We start from the raw sequence: 18,488 nt of genomic DNA on the forward strand, positions 1-18,488 counted from the left end.
ACATGTGCCTAATTAATATCGACGGCTGCAGATTTCAGTACTGAAACCTGAAATCCAATCGCTTGTTTCCTTCCTTTTCGCGAGCCTCCTGGTCAGTTTGGTACGCTGCTCTCTCCTCCGAAGACATAGCGCTCCAGACTTTCTCCTTCTTCTTATTGAGATAGGCAAGGTACTGTCGCTGGGCGAGGAACGTCACCAGAGACAGCGCGCAAATGGAGACGAGAACTTTGTTCCCCGTCTTGTAGTAAGGCTTATCGTATGTCCTGTATATCTGGCTGCCAATCAGGGAGCCCACTTGCACGATGACGTTCTAGATAGGAGGTGAGGTTTTAGCATTGTCTCAACTGTGTTTTTGGAACGATGATGACGAGCTTACATATGTTGCGGCTGTGATGGCGCGCTTCTTCACGTCGAAGGTATTCTCGGATAGCCAGGACGAAACGATGGGGTGGAAGTATGGGTAGCCCGACACCAGAGTGATCAACGCGAAGCGCTCCCAGTCCCTGCCGCCGTCGGGGATCGTGAGGAGGGCGGTGAAGAGGGGACCAGCCAGAACTCCCCGAAGAAGCAGTGGAGGGCACGCTCGTTGAAGTACTCGCTGCTGTACGCGAGCGCTAGCATCGTGATGATCTGGATGCCGGCCGAAGGGGCGGTTAACATGTTCGAGGCGAAGGTCGAGAAGCCGAAATTCTTGAGCGTTAAGGTGAGGTAGGCTTGGACGGGCGTGGCCGGGATGTAGGCGATGAGCCCAATAAAGTATAGGCCCCAGACCGACTTGTCAGACCAAGCGTCCTTGATGTCTTGGAAAGTAGCAGGCTCCCGGAGAGCCGTAAGACCCTTTGCGGGGTCATCGCGCAGGATACGCTACAGCTATTAGTACATATGCGGCTGTTTTGAAAGATAGCCTACTCACGTTAATCATGATAACTTCTTCTCTTTCTGTATACCAAGGCCGGGGGCACAGGATAGACTTGGTAGCGGTCGGAGAGCTTGGGAGGAAGAGAAGAGACACGACACCAATAAGCACGGTCAGGAGGCCCTCGAGGAGAAATAGCCAGAACCATCCAGGGCGGCCGGCCACGCCTCGCATCTCGAGTATACCGGCTGCGAGCAGCGCTGAGATGACCCCTATTCATTGTGTTAATAGTCCATTGTGGAATCAAGCGGTAACCCCAAAAATAGTACTTACGGGCAACATTCAGAGTGGACCAAAATGCAGCAAGACGAACAGAGAGCTCTCGACTTGTGTAGAAATACGTTGCCATCAAGATGGCGCCTGGGATGAAGCCACCTTCACACATGCCGATAAATGCACGCGTGACATAAAAGGATGCCTTGTTGGTGATGAAGGCTTGCGACCAAGAGACAGTCCCCCAGAGAATCATCATTGTGGGAAGCACATATTTGAAACCGTAGCCTGGTTTATATTAGCCTGGGTTCTGAATTGGCATGGCCAAACTTACGCTTTGTGAGGAACTGGACTGGAAATTCGGCAGCCATGAAGCAGACCAGCTGGATCGTAGTACCCTAGCAGATGTGAGTACACTTGTAAGATTGGGATACTAGCACAACACTGACATTGTTATAATCATCACTGGCGAGTTTCAAGTCCGCCAGGAAAGTATCCGCCAATGCGTTAGAAAGATTGCCACGATCAAGTTGAAGACCGAAGAACTGGACCAGTGTCAGTACAAAATCGTACGAGGTATGTAGGCGGGGTTGGGGGTCTGACCATGACACAGAGCCATGAGAGGAGCATGAGATCGGTTTTTCGCAGGACCTTTCGTTCCTCCTCGGGTGTCCAAGTAACATACGGATCCCATCGGTGGCCGCCCTCGTAACTCTGATGAGGTTGGATGGCATGATGAAGGTTCTCCCGGCCTGCTTCAACATGTGTCTTCGATGGAATCGATTCGGCATCGGCCTTTGGCCGGCTTTCGATATCGTCGCTTCCCATGATGTTTGGAGAAAATATTACAGTTTGCTACGAGGTACCCGGGTCGAGACGCTTGAACGAGATGGCGATGCTGACTGCTCCGAGCCAGCAATGGAACACCGCATTTCATCAACCAACGGGAACATCCCAAGTTATACCATTGTGCTGGGGGGTTATAGGTCTAATGTGGCTTGCGTGCCGCGGCATGAGGAAGAACGCGTTGGATCTTGGATATAGCCAGGGGTGGCCATGCCGTTCACCCAAGAAAATCACACATCAGCTCCGAGAAACAAGGACTAGCGTCTTGTCCCACTGGTGAATCCCTTCCTGCCCAGTTTCTTAGACTTGCATACCATGCCTCACGGCTCTCTCGCGCAAATCATATGTCGTCCCAAATAGGATAACACCATGATCCGCTAGCGTGATTGGGTATAAAGCGATGGGTCTACCCCGAGATTGCGGGGTTCCCGTCCACGGAGAAATCCTCGGAGACATGGATCATGCCGGAGGCAGTGATCACGACATCATAGAGCCGGATGTCGTTCGATGCAGCCCAGGCACAAAGAGTTAAATAGGCGCGCATGGCTCCTTGCTTGCCCTCGTCAAACGTACAGAAGTAGACGAGTAACTAGCCCAAAGCGGACCGCCTCCTTGAACCCATTTTATGTTGCAAGATCAGGGGTACAATTTCATCATCTGAACTCATACCGAAGAAGCACCTATCATCAACACGCAAACATGCCTTCCATTAGTACCGACTCCGTCGACTACAACATCTTTGGAGGCCACCCTGTAAGAATTTGACCGGTGACCGTTCAGGGCAAGACTAATGAAAGTTGCAAGGAGTCTCGAACCCGTATGCAAAAGCCACTTGTCTACTCTGGGACTCTAGATGAATTCGAGCAGAACGATCTCACGCCTGTGATCGGCCGAGAGTTCTATGGCCTGCAGATTCGTGATCTACTAAAATGGGACGACCAACACATGAAAGACCTCGCCGCAACCAGTAAGCGTGCCTTCCAGGTTTCGCAGAGCCTCGAGCTAACACCACGAAGTTTCTCAGCGAGGCGTGGTCTTCCTAAGGAACCAAGATGTAAACCCGATAGAAATGAAGGATTTCATCGTTCGTCTTTCGACCCTGGCCGGATGTCCTGAATCGTCTGGTCTCCATGTTCATCCCCTGACTGAGGAGGGCAGCGAGTTGGGAGACCAGATCAGTGTCATCTCAAGCGAGAAGCAAAAGAAAGGCGGTGGCTTGACACACCAGCTCAGTGACGCGAGTCGTTTCGCCAGCGCCGGCTGGCATTCGGACATTACCTTTGAAAAGGTACCTTCAGACTATGCGATGCTCAAAATCCAGACTCTCCCGAAGACCGGAGGTGATACGGCAAGTAGATCCCACAAAGAGGGCAGACTACGATCGCATAGCTAACCTCACTCGCTAGATGTGGGCTTCTGGCTATGAAATCTACGACCGTCTATCCACCCCTATGAAGAAATTCCTCGAGGGTCTCACAGCGACTCACGACGCGACCTTCTTCAACGATGAGGCCGAACGACTCGGCAATCCCCTTCGAAAGGGAATCCGCGGTTCACTGTTGAACCAGGGTGGAGAGTTGCGCACTCAGCACCCGGTGGTCCGTACAAACCCAGTAACTGGCTGGAAGTCAGTATACGTCAACAAAGGTTTCACGAAGAGGATCAACGGCGTCTCGAAAGATGAGTCCGACTTACTGCTCGGCTACCTATTCAACCTCGTCACACAAAACCATGATGCCCAGGTGAGGTTCAAATGGAATCAAAACGACTGTGCCATATGGGATAACAGATCAACCTTCCATTGTGCAACTTATGACTATGACGCAGCAAGAGCTGGTGACCGTGTCTGCTCATTGGGCGAAGCCCCATATCTGGACCTCGATAGCAAGAGCCGCAGAGAAGCCTTGGGTGCCTAAATGACTTGGCCAGGCTGCAGACTCGCGAGTCTATAGCTAACATAGTTGAATGTTTAACATGCCTCTGCATATATCTCGCTTAGTGCACCGAATGAAATGTCAGCAAGGGCCACATCTGTCAGTCAAGCTACAGCGTACAACAGGCTGTGCAAGTTTTGTCCATAACAATCGAACGAAGTTGTACTCCAGTCATTATTCATCAAATCGTCAAAGTATCCACAAGTGACGGACGTCGTTGGAGCCAATCCTTCCGGGCTCAATGCGGCATCGCATGCTTGGGGCGAGAGTTGGTCAGGTCAGATCAATGGTTGTCCGCTGTCGTTTGTTTGTACGCTCAGCAAGGCCGCGAGCTACCTTTTCCGGTCTTTCTGTTCCACATGCATCGCAGCAAAGATAGTTTAGGGGGTTTTCCAGGGTGCAAATTTCGCAATCCCAAGAAGTTGGTTCTGGAGTGAAGTAAGAGGGAACTGCTGGCCGAGCCTGAATCTTTGGCTGTTGGGATGTAGTTGCCTGCTTGTTGCCATCGGATAGTACCGTCCCTTCACCGTTTCCGGTAGGGTTCTCGGCAGACGGCGGCACATACGAAGCGCCATACTTGGCTTTCTCATCCTCTTGAACCAACTCCCACAAGGCTTGGGCTATGGCGGCGTCGTTTGCTGCATCTTCCTCTGCCTGGGTACGGAAGCCGTTATTGGTGGCCGTTGCTGCAATCTCGCGGACCTCGTCATCTTTAAGGGTTCCGCTAGCACAACCTTTGAGGGTTTTGGTCCGCCGCTCAGCCACATCAGCAATGACCCGACGAATATCTTGGCCGGGTCCGACAGCTCGCCCTCCCAGGCGACGACCCGAACCAGAGGAGAGGACACGACGCTTTTCGGCGGCGGCGCGAGCCATATGACGTGCCTCTTGCATGGGCACATTCCTTCCACCCAGCCGCTGGCCATTCGAGAGGAAACCTTCTCCGGTGTATCCCTTCATAGCGAGCGACTCGTGCTCATCGCGTAGCTGATCCCACAGTGCATGGAACTTGCCATCGTGTGGTCCATGGACATTGTGGGCAAGCTCATGAAGCATCGTGTCAAGGACTTGCTCGAAGGGAAGGAACTGGTTTTGGTCGCCCGGGTACCGCAGCCTTAGGCATATTTTGTACCCGCGGCCCTCATTCAGACCTATATCGACCATATTAGCACTTTCCAGTCGCTGTTGCTAGGAAGTATCGATCTGCATCTGTGAACCTAACAAGTTCTGCTGGTTCGGATAGAACTCTGCAAGAGTTTTGACTTTCCAGCGGCGATTCCTCATGATAGGTTTGACGAGAGAGGCAATCTTCTTAAGTGATAGGAGTGCCTCACTCGCTCGAGGAAGTTTCGCAAGATGCGAGAACGATAAGATGAGCGGATCAACTTCTGGCATGGTGACTACATGAACTAATAGCCAAATGAAATTGTTGTTGCGGGCAAGTGAGTGCGTACGCTAGCGCTAAACGGAAAGAAATTGGAGGGAAAGTGGTGTTGTTTGTTGGTGGTGGATCAAGCCGACATCAAAATCAACTGAACAAGAGAATTAAAACCACCCAGAGAAATGAAGAAGGTTAAGCCAGACTGGGTGAGGACAATAGACCATCAAACTGTCGCGTAAGCTCTTTGTCTCATGCTTCGAGGTTGCGAGAAGCCTGGTTATTGAGGCTATTGACACCTACATTAAATCAAATTGGATGGCGAGGCACACGTAACAAGAGCTGCCTACCAATCGCCCGTCGAGGGCTGTCGTGGCAAAGTGTACAGTTCTTCAGTGCCCAAAGTCAACTGACTGGCCCATTAATCATCAACCGGCTTGCCGGCAGTATACAGTGGGAAGACTGGAACTCTTTGTGCCCCGCGGTATACCGCAGGCGATCTGCATGCCCCTATTGACTACGTGTAATTCAATTGGAATATACAGCTTCCAAAGCTCAGATACAGATTCAACACGCTCACTCTTCCATCGATGAATCTCTTATGAGTAATGACTGTTGATCGTGCCTACAACGTTGGTGCTTACCTAGAAGTACATGTAGGTAGGGTTCAAATATGGATCCCTGCACGGATGATGAGGTATGCAAGTGCCCCGCCCCCACCATCACTCAGTGCTGCATTCAACCCTATTCCAGGCTGCCAGGTGGTGTGCATGGAGTTTAATATGAGTTCAAGGCGCCTGGGATCAGCTATGCCGTTTCGGCCGGTACCCCGAAGAAGGGTCAAGAACAGACGCTCCGAAGCCCTTGTTCCATTTCTGTGTGAACGATCTGCCCGCCAACACAAGCACGCCTGAGCTGCACGATAGGAATGCTTGGGCTGTGCTAATCGGACGCTGAGAAGTGGACGTGGCACCAATAGACTTGTCCATATAGGTAAGTAGGTAGCCAGCCATGACGCCAAACTCGACCTTACCTAAGGCTCAACACTTGCCGGTCAGCTTTTGCCTCCTACGAAACCCACCACCTGCATGCGAGATTGGATATCAAATGCTTGAGTTTCATCGATAGCCGACAGTCATCACCTAACATACTACATTAGTATATTTCAGTTGTTAGTGTCGTCTGAACTGGTAACTGCACTAGGCGTGTCACCGTGTACGGTGTATTACCCCGGAAGATGTGGTTCAAGATGCTGCCGTGTCCCGCTTTGTCAATTCACGAGGCTCTGCTTGGCTGAACCACAATCCGATACTTGATCTGACACTCGTATCGCCCGATCTCGATTCCGAAATTTCGTCCAGTGTTTTGGTTTTGGTACACGGTACTCCGTACACCGGTACCTACATAACTGTCTGCTTCTGGATTCCCGATTCGGCTCAATTGATGCCGTCCATCAGCAAGGCAGACTTCATTCTTTCCCATGTACAGTAATGTCTTCGACGAACGCCAGTTCACGAGCTGCGGTGTCCGATTGTACAACGAACTATATCCGGCAGATCTTACATACTCCAAGAGAGGCGCGGTCACCTACAGATGTTCCGTTTCCGACCGACTGCGTATGTCAAAATCTTGATTATTATCCTCAAGGCATCAACCAGCAAGGAAACACCCATGAAGCTGGCATTCGACTGGTATAGCCATGGAGAGAAGGGCTTGGCTTCACTTGAATTTTGTTGATGGCCTTCCTATGCCTGCATTCACGGAATAAGCCTGGCTTGCTGGCAGCGATTCGAGACTACCAGCGGGAGCCATGATGCCGACAGGGATTGTGTAACAGAATCCCATTAATGATCTGCCATCAGATACAGCCCCGGTCCTTCAGCTTCAAGCGAAGTGCCATAATGCTGAGTACCCGCCCAACAAGCTTTCCTACAAGGTTGCTAAGCTTTGTCAATAGATGGCTTGGCCTCGCATCATCACCGAAAGTCCTCGCACAGCAATCCCGCCGACACCATTACGATCCTTACTGGGTATGGGGTGTTGACACAGTTGTTTCAAACGAGTCGTAGAACCTATATGTATTCACAATGGCTGCCTTTTCTGCTGCAAAAGTCTTGGTTCTTTTTGTCTGCCCATCCTCTCATTCTGCGTTCTGTGACGACAGGACATACCATCCGTCCGCTCTTTCATCATCTTCACTCCCCGGCTCGATATTATATTGTTGTATTTTGGAGGCACTTACTAGCAAGAGCTGGCTCTATATTTGTCTAGTTTCTAGGCCTTGATACTTCATTTCTTCACGCTCACTTGCCTACTTCCATCTCAGCGATAACAATCATGAAGTTGATGACACTTGCTGCTCTTGCAGCTTCCGTTCTTTCTCAGAATGTCGTGGTAACCACTACCACTGCCACCGCTCCTTTAACTCTAGAAGAGCTTCTCCAATCACGACTCTCGGGGGTATGACCTTTCGAGCTCATCAAGAGTCGAATCAGAAGTATACTGGCATACGCAAAGGACAACTGGCTATGGCCAGAGCTTATTCGAAGTATGGCATCCAGTTCCCAGATGATCTATTGACTGCTATAGAAAGACTACTGGAGGAATTGGGTCTCAGCAACAACGGTGCTGGCAATGGAGCTGGAAGTAATGATAATAACAACTCAACGAGAGGCCAAGGTAAGGGGAAGAGAGAACACAGTTGCATATTTACCGAGACAGCACAATTGACCGTCTCCATAGGCGAAGTTGCTGCTCTTCCCGAGCTCTTTGACTCGGAATACCTCTGCCCGGTTCAGATCGGCACACCTCCACAGACACTGAACTTGGACTTCGACACAGGCTCTTCAGACCTGTGGGTGTTCTCCTCAGAGACGCCCAAGTCCCAAGTCAATGGCCAAGCTATCTATGACATCTCCAAGAGCTCGACTGCTCAACTCGTGCAGGGCGCTTCATGGTCGATCAGCTACGGCGACGGTAGCAGTTCCAGCGGCAATGTGTATACGGACACGGTCAAGATTGGAGGGGTGTCCGTCAAGAACCAAGCCGTCCAGTCAGCCCGAAAAGTTTCGTCTCAGTTCACGCAGAGGGCCAGTACGGATGGATTGCTTGGGCTGGCTTTCAGCAACATTAATACGGTTCGCCCGTCTCAGCAGAAGACGTTTTTCGACAGTGCATTGAACGGCTTGGCGATGCCCGTGTTCACTGCTAATCTAAAGAAAGGCGAAGGTAAGATATACCTGAAATGAAGACTGTTTCGAAATGAGCAACACACTGAATCTGGACCAGCCGGGAATTACAACTTTGGGTTCATCGACCAGAGCGAGTTCACCGGTGATATCTCCTTCTTTCCCGTCAACGCCTCGACTGGCTTCTGGCAATTTGAAGCTTCAGGCTTCGCCATTGCCAATGGAGCCTCCGTGTCCTCACCACACGCCGCCATCGCTGACACGGGTACCACGCTGCTTCTGGTCCCTTCGGATATCGCCTCGGCCTACTACGCGAAAGTCCCGGGGCTACCAAGGACGCCACGGCCGGCGGTTACTCGTTTCCTTGCTCGTCTTCCTCATCGTTGCCGAGCTTCACGGCTGTCATCGGGAACTACAGAGCCGTCATTCCTGGAGACTTTATCAAGTATGCCCCTGTCAACGGCAATTCCTTTGAGACGGCCACGACCTGCTTTGGAGGTATCCAGGAGGTACCCGCTGGGTTTCCATACGCCATCTATGGTGACATCTTTTTGAAGTCCCAGTTTGTCGTATTCCACGGTGCCAACCAGCAAGTTGGATTTGCTGCAAAGCCACTATAATAATATGTATTATTAGTATTAATGACAAACAAAACTCGTTCCTCGACTAATTCCATGTGCCGTCTTTATAACTACTTCTATATATCCGTTCCCAGGGTGATTATTTCTCTATGACTTCGTCAGATCTTCATCATTTGGGCCCGGATTCATACCGTATGGATATAGTTTTGCTTAACCAGAAGACCTTTGCCGTACGGTTACAAATGACTCTATGTCACCATGATTCGGAACGAAATTATTTTGCGCAGGTGCATTGCAGCCTGAAGAGGAAACTTGATCACCACTGTATGGTTCACTCCCTGTTCTAGGAGAGAACGGTAATCTACTCATGAATAAAATATTCGGGTTTCACATGTCAAGCCGTGGGCCAATGCTCGATACCCAAAAGTTTGGTTGAAAACTGCAGAGAGAAAAACCTTGCTCAATGTGTTCGGGTCGTCGTCCCAGGGAAGTGGAAAGTTTAACGTGAGTCTACCAAAACACTGGACCCGCCCCCTATTTCAACATTCACCCAGTATAGTAGAATATGATGATTGCTGAATCATGTTGCATGCCAATTAGAATCGCACTGGGGCCCATTACCCGTAGCTCATGGTCGTCGTCGTTACATAGTATATGCCAGATCATGAGGCAAACATAGGCCAAGTCCCTGCTTCAACAGTGTAGCTGCTGTGTGGACGGCACGAGCAAAGATAAACCAATTCAACCACAAGTCTCTGTATCTCGCACAAATTCAAATGAGGTAGCAGTGACCTCGAAACCATGGACAGTCTGAACCCAACACGACGAGACCCGGGCCTCCAACACGAACCTTGTAAGAGGCCCGAAGACTTTTCTCGCTTCAAGAAAATATGAAAACATACATCAATGGGCCCTTTCAGGAATATTATAAATACCTCCCTTCCCTCTGCTCTAATTCCTTTTCTCTCTTCTAAACAACCATTCTTGATCATACACAAGTCCTCTCTTCAGACACCAGACCACACACTCATACACATTCTACTCTTGCTTCAAGCATCAGTCTCTCTTGCTACATCAAGCATCACTCTTCTTTGCTACACCAAGCATCACTTTTTGCTACATCAAGCATTGGCTTCTACCCACTTGACTCTTCTCTGACCAAGAACTTCAAGATGACTACCTTTGCTAGCAACGGCAACTTCGCTACTTCAGCCATGAACATTGCCTTCAGTCTGAGTTGTACTTCTGCTTCAAAGAACCCTCTATTCCATCATGGAATTGAGAACTTCAGTCTGGCTCGTCCCTCTTACTACCAAAATCCCCTCTTCACCGAGGACTCTGACGATGACGGCTTTGATCTTGAATTCCGAGATGACTTCACTATCATCTCCAACAAGGATGAACCTCTTGACCCGGTCGATTCTCTGACCCGGTCCTTGAGCTCATGCCACATCACTTCAACTCTTCCCTCTGACAGCGAGTCAACCTCTTCTACACAATCACTTCGGTCCACTGGAAGCAACAACAGCTCCAAGGCCACTCCCAAGAGCATTCTCAAGAAGCCCAAGGGATCCAACGACCACACCAAGCCCAAGAAGGCCGTGGTCTGGCACACTGAACTTGCTCACGACATCATCAACGGAGAGCATGTGCCTCAGACTCAGCTGCCACGGGAAGAATGGTACGCACATGAGATAATGAAACAACATGCTGCTGCCATGGCAGACGCTAACTGGTTCGACGTCTCTGCCGACATGTGAAGCAACAACACTACGCATGCTCACAGTCACACACTCACACACTGGCATGTCCCTCGAACAACTACCACTCTAAGGGCATCAATCACACCCACACACACCAAATCCTGGTCCCAAACAAACAACCACAATTTTATCACTGCCTCTGGTGAAAGGTGCTCTGGTTTCACTTCATCGATTTCCATCACATAATACACCCAGACAGCATACACTCCAACCCCGTTCGCCAATCAGGCAATCAAACCACATCTGACGACTACCTCTGGTGAAAAGTGCTCTGGCTTCACTTGATCGATTCACATCGCATAATACATCCAGAGCAGTCAGACAATGGGGAAATCACTTTCCGGCCAACTCTTTCCTGGGAAATTGCAACACAAACCAAACAAACACCACTTGTTAACACAACACACACAACTCAACCAAGTCATACCTCGGAGCCTGACGTCTCGCGCTGCAGCTCCACGGCGGGCCAAGTTCAATCCCGAATCCTTCATCAAGTACGTGTGAGGGGGCGAGCTCCGTCGTGGTCAGTATTGGCCTAGGGTAATTATTCGAAGAATTATATGACGACAAACCTCTTGGTGAAAGGTGCTCTGGCTTCACTCAATCGATTCACACCACATATTACATCCAAGAGGCAAGTGTTACACAACCACAACTACAATTCACTTCACCACCGTTGCAACTTTCGCTGGGATCGAGTTCTGGATTTATGGAGTTCTGGACTTTTGAAGCTTGAGAGCTTGGGATTCGAGATGTTGGAATTCATGATGATGGAATTCAGCGGTGCAAATGGGCTCAAGAGGTTTGGTGCCGAAGAAGCTTCCTCTTGGGTACAGCCGCAGGTCACTGCATTTTTTTTATAAACCTTTTTAATGCAATTTTTTTTTTCAAACACAAACAAAAACATATTCGACTTGTGCCTTCCCTTGTGACATCGTGAAAGTAGTTGTACGTGTCTGTAATCGTAGCAGGCACCTAAACCAGGTATCAGTGATGAGATTTGCCAACTCAATCTCGGTGCTAACAGTGCGCGTTCTTGTAAGTAAATGCAGGATAGTAGATGTAAGCTAAGGTATGTCAAGCCATTGAACATTATATTAGCATATGTGCTTCAGTGTATCGTCGGCTCCTTGGGTTTAAAATGCTGACAATCGTCAAAGCAACCAAAACGTCTCCACTAACACATTACAACTGCCATGTAGCAACATACAAAAATACATACTATCGACAAGCCATATTTGAGCAGTGTCCTTTCCACAAACATATCGAATACGATCAACTCGAAAGGCCCATTATTATCCTGGCCATGACCGGCTGCTGGGCTAGCAAGACTCTACCGCAACGCGTACAGTTATCGCGGCAACTACCCATGTTTTGCGAGTCCCTGGTACTCGATGGGACGGCCTCGCGTCTTCACAACAAGCGATACTGCATAGTACTCAAACTCGGTCACAGTTCATTTTTGAAGCCTTGCCTCGATCTCGAGATGCAAAACTCGAGTTATGTCGCCATCAAAGTCGGCACTGCGGGCGCAGGTAGGCGAGAGGCTAACGACCTGTATCAGCTTAGAACAAATCCCACCGCTCTTCGAATCGACATCGACTCTTCCTTTTGCATCAGATGTATGGAGCCTCGGCTGCACCATATTCAAGCTACTTGCCCATAGACCCTTTAATGATAGCAATCTCGCTACTCAGCAAGACGTTACGGCACCGCAGATCCATTCAAAAGGCCCTCTACCGCGCGGGTGGTGGGACAAGTCCAAGCAGCGACCCAATTGGTTTGACGAGGAAGGAAGACCGCTTGGTATGAACATGGCATATGATCCTTGGGCAGACGGTTCGAGCAATGGATACAAAAGCCAAGGCGATATTGCGGTATGGGCATTATCAACGAGAAAAACGCTGCCGTTGGTGATGCTGATGCTACAGTGGATGCTCACGTGGAAGCAAGCCTACGGATCGGCCATCGGCAAAGGAGGTGTTGAGCACGGCTTGGATGAGGAGATAAAATTTGCGGGCGTACGAGGGAAAGTCGGATGGTTTGAACAGAAGGTCTTTCAGCTACGATACCGGAAAATCATGCGTTGTCCATTCAAAAGGAGCACTAACTGCCCCTCGCTGAATCCTTCGCCGGCTCCCCCGATACGAACCCCAGTTACCTCGTCGCCAACTGCCTCGACCCCTGAATTGAAGCCTGCCCCTACCACGATCTCGACCTTTATCGACCTTCGGAGCCGTCGAGAGTCCGCTCGGTCGCTGGTAATTCAGTCACCTAAAAGCCCTTGTTCTGAAGTTAGATTACTGGCTTTAATGAGATGGCGAGTAGCAGCGCGTATTTGCGTTGGCTAGTTCCTTGAGGCTTTCTATCTGATTGGAGAGAGGGGTAGCTAGACGATAGCTACGTCACATTCGACGGACGCCTCCGACTGCCTACATACGATTACGAGCCACAGCTTTTCGACGGACGAGCCACTGCCCACCTTTCGACGAGCCCGAAAGACGAAGGACGTCAGATTTCCGAAAGACGTCGATTTCTAAAAAGAATAAAATCTAAGGGCAGGACTAATCGTAAAAAATCGACGCGAATCGGAAAATCGACGTTAATCGTACCCAATCGACGTTGATCGTAAATAATCGACGATCGCGATAGCTCGTCGAAAGGCAGTGAATGAGCAGTGGCTCGTCGGGGGAGCAAATGGCTCGTCGAAGGGTGATTGGCTTGTCGGTAGTGGCTGGCAAGTGGTATGAGGGTAGGTAGAGTACAATATTCGGGGGAAGTGAGCCGAAATAGAGTGCCGGGGCGTCAATCTAACCGTATTTTAGGGGATTTTGCCAAATGTTACAGTGTCACTTCTCTTCAGCCGCCGCAGCCCTCCTCAATCAACAGCCACCCCACGCGGTATACAGCACAGTGGCATCGATCGTTTGTTCAACAAATTATAATTCGCTAGCAACAAACCTGAGGATTTGCACTCTCACAGCCTTACCTGAGGGTTCTCTCTTAGCACGCCAAGTCACATTCTCATTTCAAAATGAGCTCGAATTTGAGTATGGGCTCCCCCTCGCACGAGATCGCCGCGTCCTCGCCGGCCTGGCCTTCGTCTCCTTCGGCGTCGCGCCCCTCTTCTCCTATGGCGTCTACAGCTACCGCTGCTGGCTGGAGCTGGGACCGGGTGGCGTGCCCTATAACGTGAAGGGCTGGCTCATGAATCTTCTCGCCCGTCCCCTCTCTCGCTTCGACGTCCGGGCCGTTGCGCCCTACAATATGGAGGACCAGAAGCCGCTGTATGGCGACCTGGGCCACGTTTCATTTTTCGGAAACGGAGATGACGCTCCAGGGCTCCCGCCGCTACGTTCCGGTGCGAGGCCAGATGTGCCGTCTTACGTCATCCCTCAGCGCCAGATGACAGAGCAGGCCCTGTCCGCCATGCTGGCAAGGCAGGAGGCGTTCATTGCGGCGGTGGCGGCGGCCAACGCATCGCTGCTGCGCCTTGAGCCGTCGTCGCTAGAAGGCCGCACGCACAACGCGCTGTGGCTAGCCACAGACAACGATCTCGATAGCAGCGGTGGTGGTCTTCCGCCCATGCTCCGGCGCACTCAGGGCGAGTTTCTTCACCCCCACCGCGAGGGCAGCTCGCACGGCATTTTCAGCCTGACGGATGCGGCGCGCCTCATCGAGCTGGGCTGGGCCGAGCGTCACCCGCTGACAGGGAGCAAGGCCCGCATTGGGCTGCCCTGGTCCTACGTCTTCATCTACGCTCCGCGTAATGACGAGGAGCTAGCGATCTGGAAGAGCATCGTGATGGCGGCGGTTCGTTTTGTTGCGGCGGCATCGGAACGAGTGGTGGATGTCAAGACCCCTTGAGACGAGCTGGTATCCCTGAAAAACTGAAATGGCATTCAACTTTACATCGACGAAAGTCTATTGTACCTAGGGCTATTCGATCTATTCTTCAATCTGTACGATACTCTTCAGATCTCAAACGACGCTCATTTGGATTAGGCGGCCCATCAAGAAAAAGTTGGCTATCTTGCAATCTTCACTCAAAAGACTGTTTTCCTACATACGGACACTGTGATATTATATCACTGGGTGTTTGAAGAAATTACCAGACTGAAATACCCCATCCATTGTAACACTGGATCTTCACTACCACCATTGAGCTCGCTGCTCATCTCAACGCATCATAACCCCATGCATCAATGCCTTTTTTTCTTCTCATGTCAAGGTCGGCCCTGCGTATGGCTCTTGACCGCCATCCGCTCCTTCAGATGCGCGCGCCGGCGCCAGCTTCTCCAACACCACTTCATCGCCCGTGACCTCGAACTCCCACGTGTCACGCTCGTCCACGTCGAGCGCCAGCGTGTACTTGCCGGGCCACAGCATGAGGTTGCCGTCCTCGTCGCCGCGAGCCAGGGCGCCCAGCGTCAGGGGCAGCGCGACCTCGGCCGTGGCGCCCGGCGCTACGCCGTGCGCGCGCGAACCCCACGAGGCTCTTGTTGGGCCGGGGCTCGGGGCCATACTCGCCCCGTACGAACAAGAGGACCACGTAGTCGGATGTCACGTTGGTCGTCCCGGTGTTGGACACAGTCACGCCCACCGTGGCGAACGGCGCCAGGTCCGGGTAGTTCCCGGAGCCCGGCGGGCCCGTCGCGTTAAACTGGATGGCGCTCGTCAGTTCGGCGGTCGAGAAGGTCGAGGGCAGAGAGCTGGCGTTGGAGAACGTGGCGTTGAAAGTGGTGTAGTGCAGGCCGTGCGCGAAAGGGAAGACGGCGGTGCCGTTGTACCACTTGTAGGTTTGGCTATTTGGGTTCTTTTGTCAGCACTCTGCATCTACAGCTTTGTTCATTAAACGTGTGTAGTGGCTTTACTTACCCGGGGTTCCCGGCGCCCGGGCGGAGATCCATGTTAGTCATTTTTATCTGGTTGACAAAAGAAGCCGGGTACTGGGTGACCGGTAGCCTGCCGGCCGGCGCGGTGGTGCCGAGTAGTATATCCACCACCGCCTGCCCACCGCTCTGGCCAGGGTAGCCGGCCCACACCAGAGCGTCGACCGTGCCGTTTCCAGAGACCAAACTTGACGAGTCAATCATTGTACCCAGCTGAACCACTACCAGGGGCTTCTCCCCCTTTGCGGCGGCCAAGCGGTCGATCAGAGCCAGCTGCTGTCCCGGCCAGGCGATGGCGTTTCGATCGCGGGTCTCCGACTCCTGTGAGTTGTCGATGCCTCCGACGTAGACGATCACATCCGCTGCTTGGGCCGCGGAGACCGTGGCGGCAAAGCCGCTGTTGCTGGAACCCGCGATCGACGTGCCCTGGACCGCGGTCACGCTCCAACCGGCGCTCTTGAAGGCGGCCACAACGCTCGTGACGCTCTGGGCCCGGCCAAAATAGTTGCCTTGCAACTGGGTCGTCGCTGAACCTAGGGGGCCGATCACTGCGACCTTCTTGGGCGCCGGGCCGAGGGGCAATACAGAGCCTTTGTTCCGGAGCAGCACGATCCCTTTCACGGCTGCGCGCAGGGCCAGCGCCTTCGCGTCGGCGGTCGCCACGTCGGCCCAGGTGAGCCGCCGGTAGGGCTGGTCCGCGGCCGCGTCGAACCAGCCAAGCCGCACCATGGAGGCGTAGCGCCGGATCAGCGACCTGTCCAGGGCCGCCTCGGTCGTCAGGTTCGCCCGCAGCGCCGCCGCCAGGTTTTGGGGCCAGAAGTCGCCGCAGTCCAGGTCGGTCCCCGCATTCAGGCTCCGCGCCGCGGCGTCGGCTGCCGAGGCGCCGTAGTGGTGGTCGTTCCAGACGTTCTTGATGGCGTCGCAGTCCGACGTGACCCAACGGTCGCCTTCGCCGTCCTCCTCCTCGCCGCTGCCCTCGGCGGGGACGGCATTGGAGGCGGAGGCGGAGGCGGAGAACCCGTACTGGTCCCTCAGCACGTCCTGCAGCAGCCAGGGGTCCGCGCACGTCGGCACGCCGTTGACGGCGTTGTAGCTGCACATGAAGCTCTGGGCGTCGGCGTCGCGCGCGCAGGCCCGGAACGGCACCAGGTAGTAGTCCTGCAGGTCCTGTCGCGTGATGACGGCGTTGAAGCCGTACCGCTGGTTTCCCTGCCAGTTTTCAATGTCGTAGCCAGCGTAGTGTTTGCACGTGGCTACCAGCTTGTAGTAGGGGTTGTCAGCAGAGGGACCGCCACCTTGGAGCCCCGGGATCAGCTCGTTGATGTACCTATTCGGTCCTCCGTGTTAACAGTTCTGCCGATTACCTCCATGCCAGAAACTAATAAAAAGGTGAGAAAGACCCCGAAATCTGCTTACTGGCTTGCGAAGTACGCGTCCTCGGACGGCACCTCCTGGCCCCGGCCCCAGCGCGGGTCGCGGTACGGGTTGATGTTAGGGGTCCAGAAGTTGAGCCCAGTGCGGCCGGCGTTGCTGAAGGCGCGTGCCTCGGTGCTGATGACGTCGGCCACGGACCGGATCAGGGGCAGGTCGAACGCGGCGCCCATGGTGATGGGCTGGGGGAAGGACGTCGCGTAGCTGAAGTTGCCGCTCGGCGCGAAGCTCACGCCGGGCGAGCCCGCCACGCCGTGCAGCGCTTCCTGCCACCACTCGTAGGCCGGCAGGCCCAGGCGCTGGGCCCCGGGGAGTCGTCCCCGGAGTTGGCGATCTTTTCCGAGACGGTGAGCTCGGCGACGAGCTATTCACGGGTAACCAAATCGGTGGACAGCCAATTAGCCTAGCGTCTTAACATAATGATTGACTCAAACTGATTGATCGAAATCATACGCGGAAGCTCGGAGTTCGGGGCTTTTGAAGGAATTTGGGGCTTGCATACCGCGGTCGCTCTGGCCCAGGGGCTGAGTGTCGTATCACATACTTGTTTGGTCGATAGCTAACACTGTCAGCTGCCCTTGTTCCATCAACGCTTACCGAACACCAGGCCACACGACTTACCGGTCCAGACTGGCAGTTTGGGAAGTCTCTGGCCGACACGGAAATCGCCAGCAGAACAATGCCTGCTATCGAAAGGAATGCCATGTTGGGTCTTTTCGTTTCACCACTATCTTCAAGTAGCAGCTGAGACACTCATGATCAACCTCGAGCATTGAGTGCGACGAACTCTTGCATCTCGGCCTACTTATACTGGCCTCGGTAATCATTGCACCGCGCGTGAAGTATGTACAAGCTTCAGTCGCAACCTAGTAAGACAATAGAAGGTGGAGTTCATCGTCATTCATATCGGTGAGATTAGACAAATGGTACTCTACGACATCATGAGCCAGTAACCGTACGATTGAAAGATGTCGCAACCCGATTAAATCCAAATGAACAGCAATATTAAGGCTGAGTATGATTCGCGGAATGCTGTGTCCCGCCAGGGAAATCGAGAAGCCGGTTAAGGTACAGAGATCACTGCATTCAGCCTGAAGGGGCCGGTCGACCCGATCTCGCATACCTACAGATATGCGTAAATAGCAATTGTAACTCCAATGAGACGGTTCATGTAGCTTCCATTGGAAGTATGTAATAGCAAGGTGATTGGAAACAGTGTGGTCCAATCTCCAGAGGGCGGGGATAGTGGACATCATCATACATAGAGCGAGGACTCTTCAGGGGGCTGGCTTTGAGACTGATTATCTATATAGGCATAATAACACTGAGAGGCTGCTTCCCACGCC

General features: G+C 52.5%; 7 protein-coding genes across 7 annotated transcripts; 4 read left to right on the forward strand and 3 right to left on the reverse strand.

Annotated features, from left to right (window-relative positions):
• Positions 1-34: 34 nt before the first annotated feature.
• On the reverse strand, positions 35-1,957 carry PG994_007701 (uncharacterized protein; the record flags this gene model as incomplete). The annotated part of the gene is made up of 8 exons (XM_066859110.1): positions 35-310; positions 377-555; positions 582-864; positions 914-1,128; positions 1,190-1,417; positions 1,464-1,527; positions 1,579-1,674; positions 1,733-1,957. 8 exons carry the CDS (start codon positions 1,955-1,957, stop codon positions 35-37), a joined length of 1,566 nt encoding a protein of 521 aa, XP_066714597.1.
• Positions 1,958-2,674: 717 nt separating this feature from the next.
• On the forward strand, positions 2,675-3,891 carry PG994_007702 (TfdA family taurine catabolism dioxygenase; the record flags this gene model as incomplete). The annotated part of the gene is made up of 4 exons (XM_066859111.1): positions 2,675-2,728; positions 2,780-2,942; positions 2,992-3,323; positions 3,382-3,891. The coding sequence occupies 4 exons, from the start codon at positions 2,675-2,677 to the stop codon at positions 3,889-3,891; spliced, it is 1,059 nt and encodes a 352-aa protein (XP_066714598.1).
• A 291-nt stretch (positions 3,892-4,182) lies between these two features.
• PG994_007703 (WLM domain-containing protein) lies at positions 4,183-5,304 on the reverse strand (the record flags this gene model as incomplete). Its single annotated transcript, XM_066859112.1, has 2 exons — positions 4,183-5,060; positions 5,127-5,304. 2 exons carry the CDS (start codon positions 5,302-5,304, stop codon positions 4,183-4,185), a joined length of 1,056 nt encoding a protein of 351 aa, XP_066714599.1.
• A 2,511-nt stretch (positions 5,305-7,815) lies between these two features.
• PG994_007704 (Endothiapepsin) lies at positions 7,816-9,095 on the forward strand (the record flags this gene model as incomplete). Its single annotated transcript, XM_066859113.1, is given in 4 exon segments — positions 7,816-7,966; positions 8,009-8,515; positions 8,576-8,793; positions 8,811-9,095. 4 exon segments carry the CDS (start codon positions 7,816-7,818, stop codon positions 9,093-9,095), a joined length of 1,161 nt encoding a protein of 386 aa, XP_066714600.1.
• Positions 9,096-10,228: 1,133 nt separating this feature from the next.
• On the forward strand, positions 10,229-10,816 carry PG994_007705 (uncharacterized protein; the record flags this gene model as incomplete). The annotated part of the gene is made up of 1 exon (XM_066859114.1): positions 10,229-10,816. One exon carries the CDS (start codon positions 10,229-10,231, stop codon positions 10,814-10,816), a length of 588 nt encoding a protein of 195 aa, XP_066714601.1.
• Positions 10,817-13,853: 3,037 nt separating this feature from the next.
• Positions 13,854-14,686, forward strand: PG994_007706 (uncharacterized protein; the record flags this gene model as incomplete). The annotated part of the gene is made up of 2 exons (XM_066859115.1): positions 13,854-13,869; positions 13,893-14,686. 2 exons carry the CDS (start codon positions 13,854-13,856, stop codon positions 14,684-14,686), a joined length of 810 nt encoding a protein of 269 aa, XP_066714602.1.
• Positions 14,687-15,040: 354 nt separating this feature from the next.
• On the reverse strand, positions 15,041-17,847 carry PG994_007707 (uncharacterized protein; the record flags this gene model as incomplete). Its single annotated transcript, XM_066859116.1, has 5 exons — positions 15,041-15,344; positions 15,409-15,624; positions 15,698-17,038; positions 17,128-17,441; positions 17,764-17,847. The coding sequence occupies 5 exons, from the start codon at positions 17,845-17,847 to the stop codon at positions 15,041-15,043; spliced, it is 2,259 nt and encodes a 752-aa protein (XP_066714603.1).
• Between the last annotated feature and the right edge of the window lie 641 nt (positions 17,848-18,488).

Source organism: Apiospora phragmitis, assembly GCF_038363925.1.
Source record: "Apiospora phragmitis strain CBS 135458 chromosome Unknown utg000007l:2111988.0-4706623.0:1.0-2598199.0, whole genome shotgun sequence".
NCBI lineage: Eukaryota > Fungi > Ascomycota > Sordariomycetes > Amphisphaeriales > Apiosporaceae > Apiospora > Apiospora phragmitis.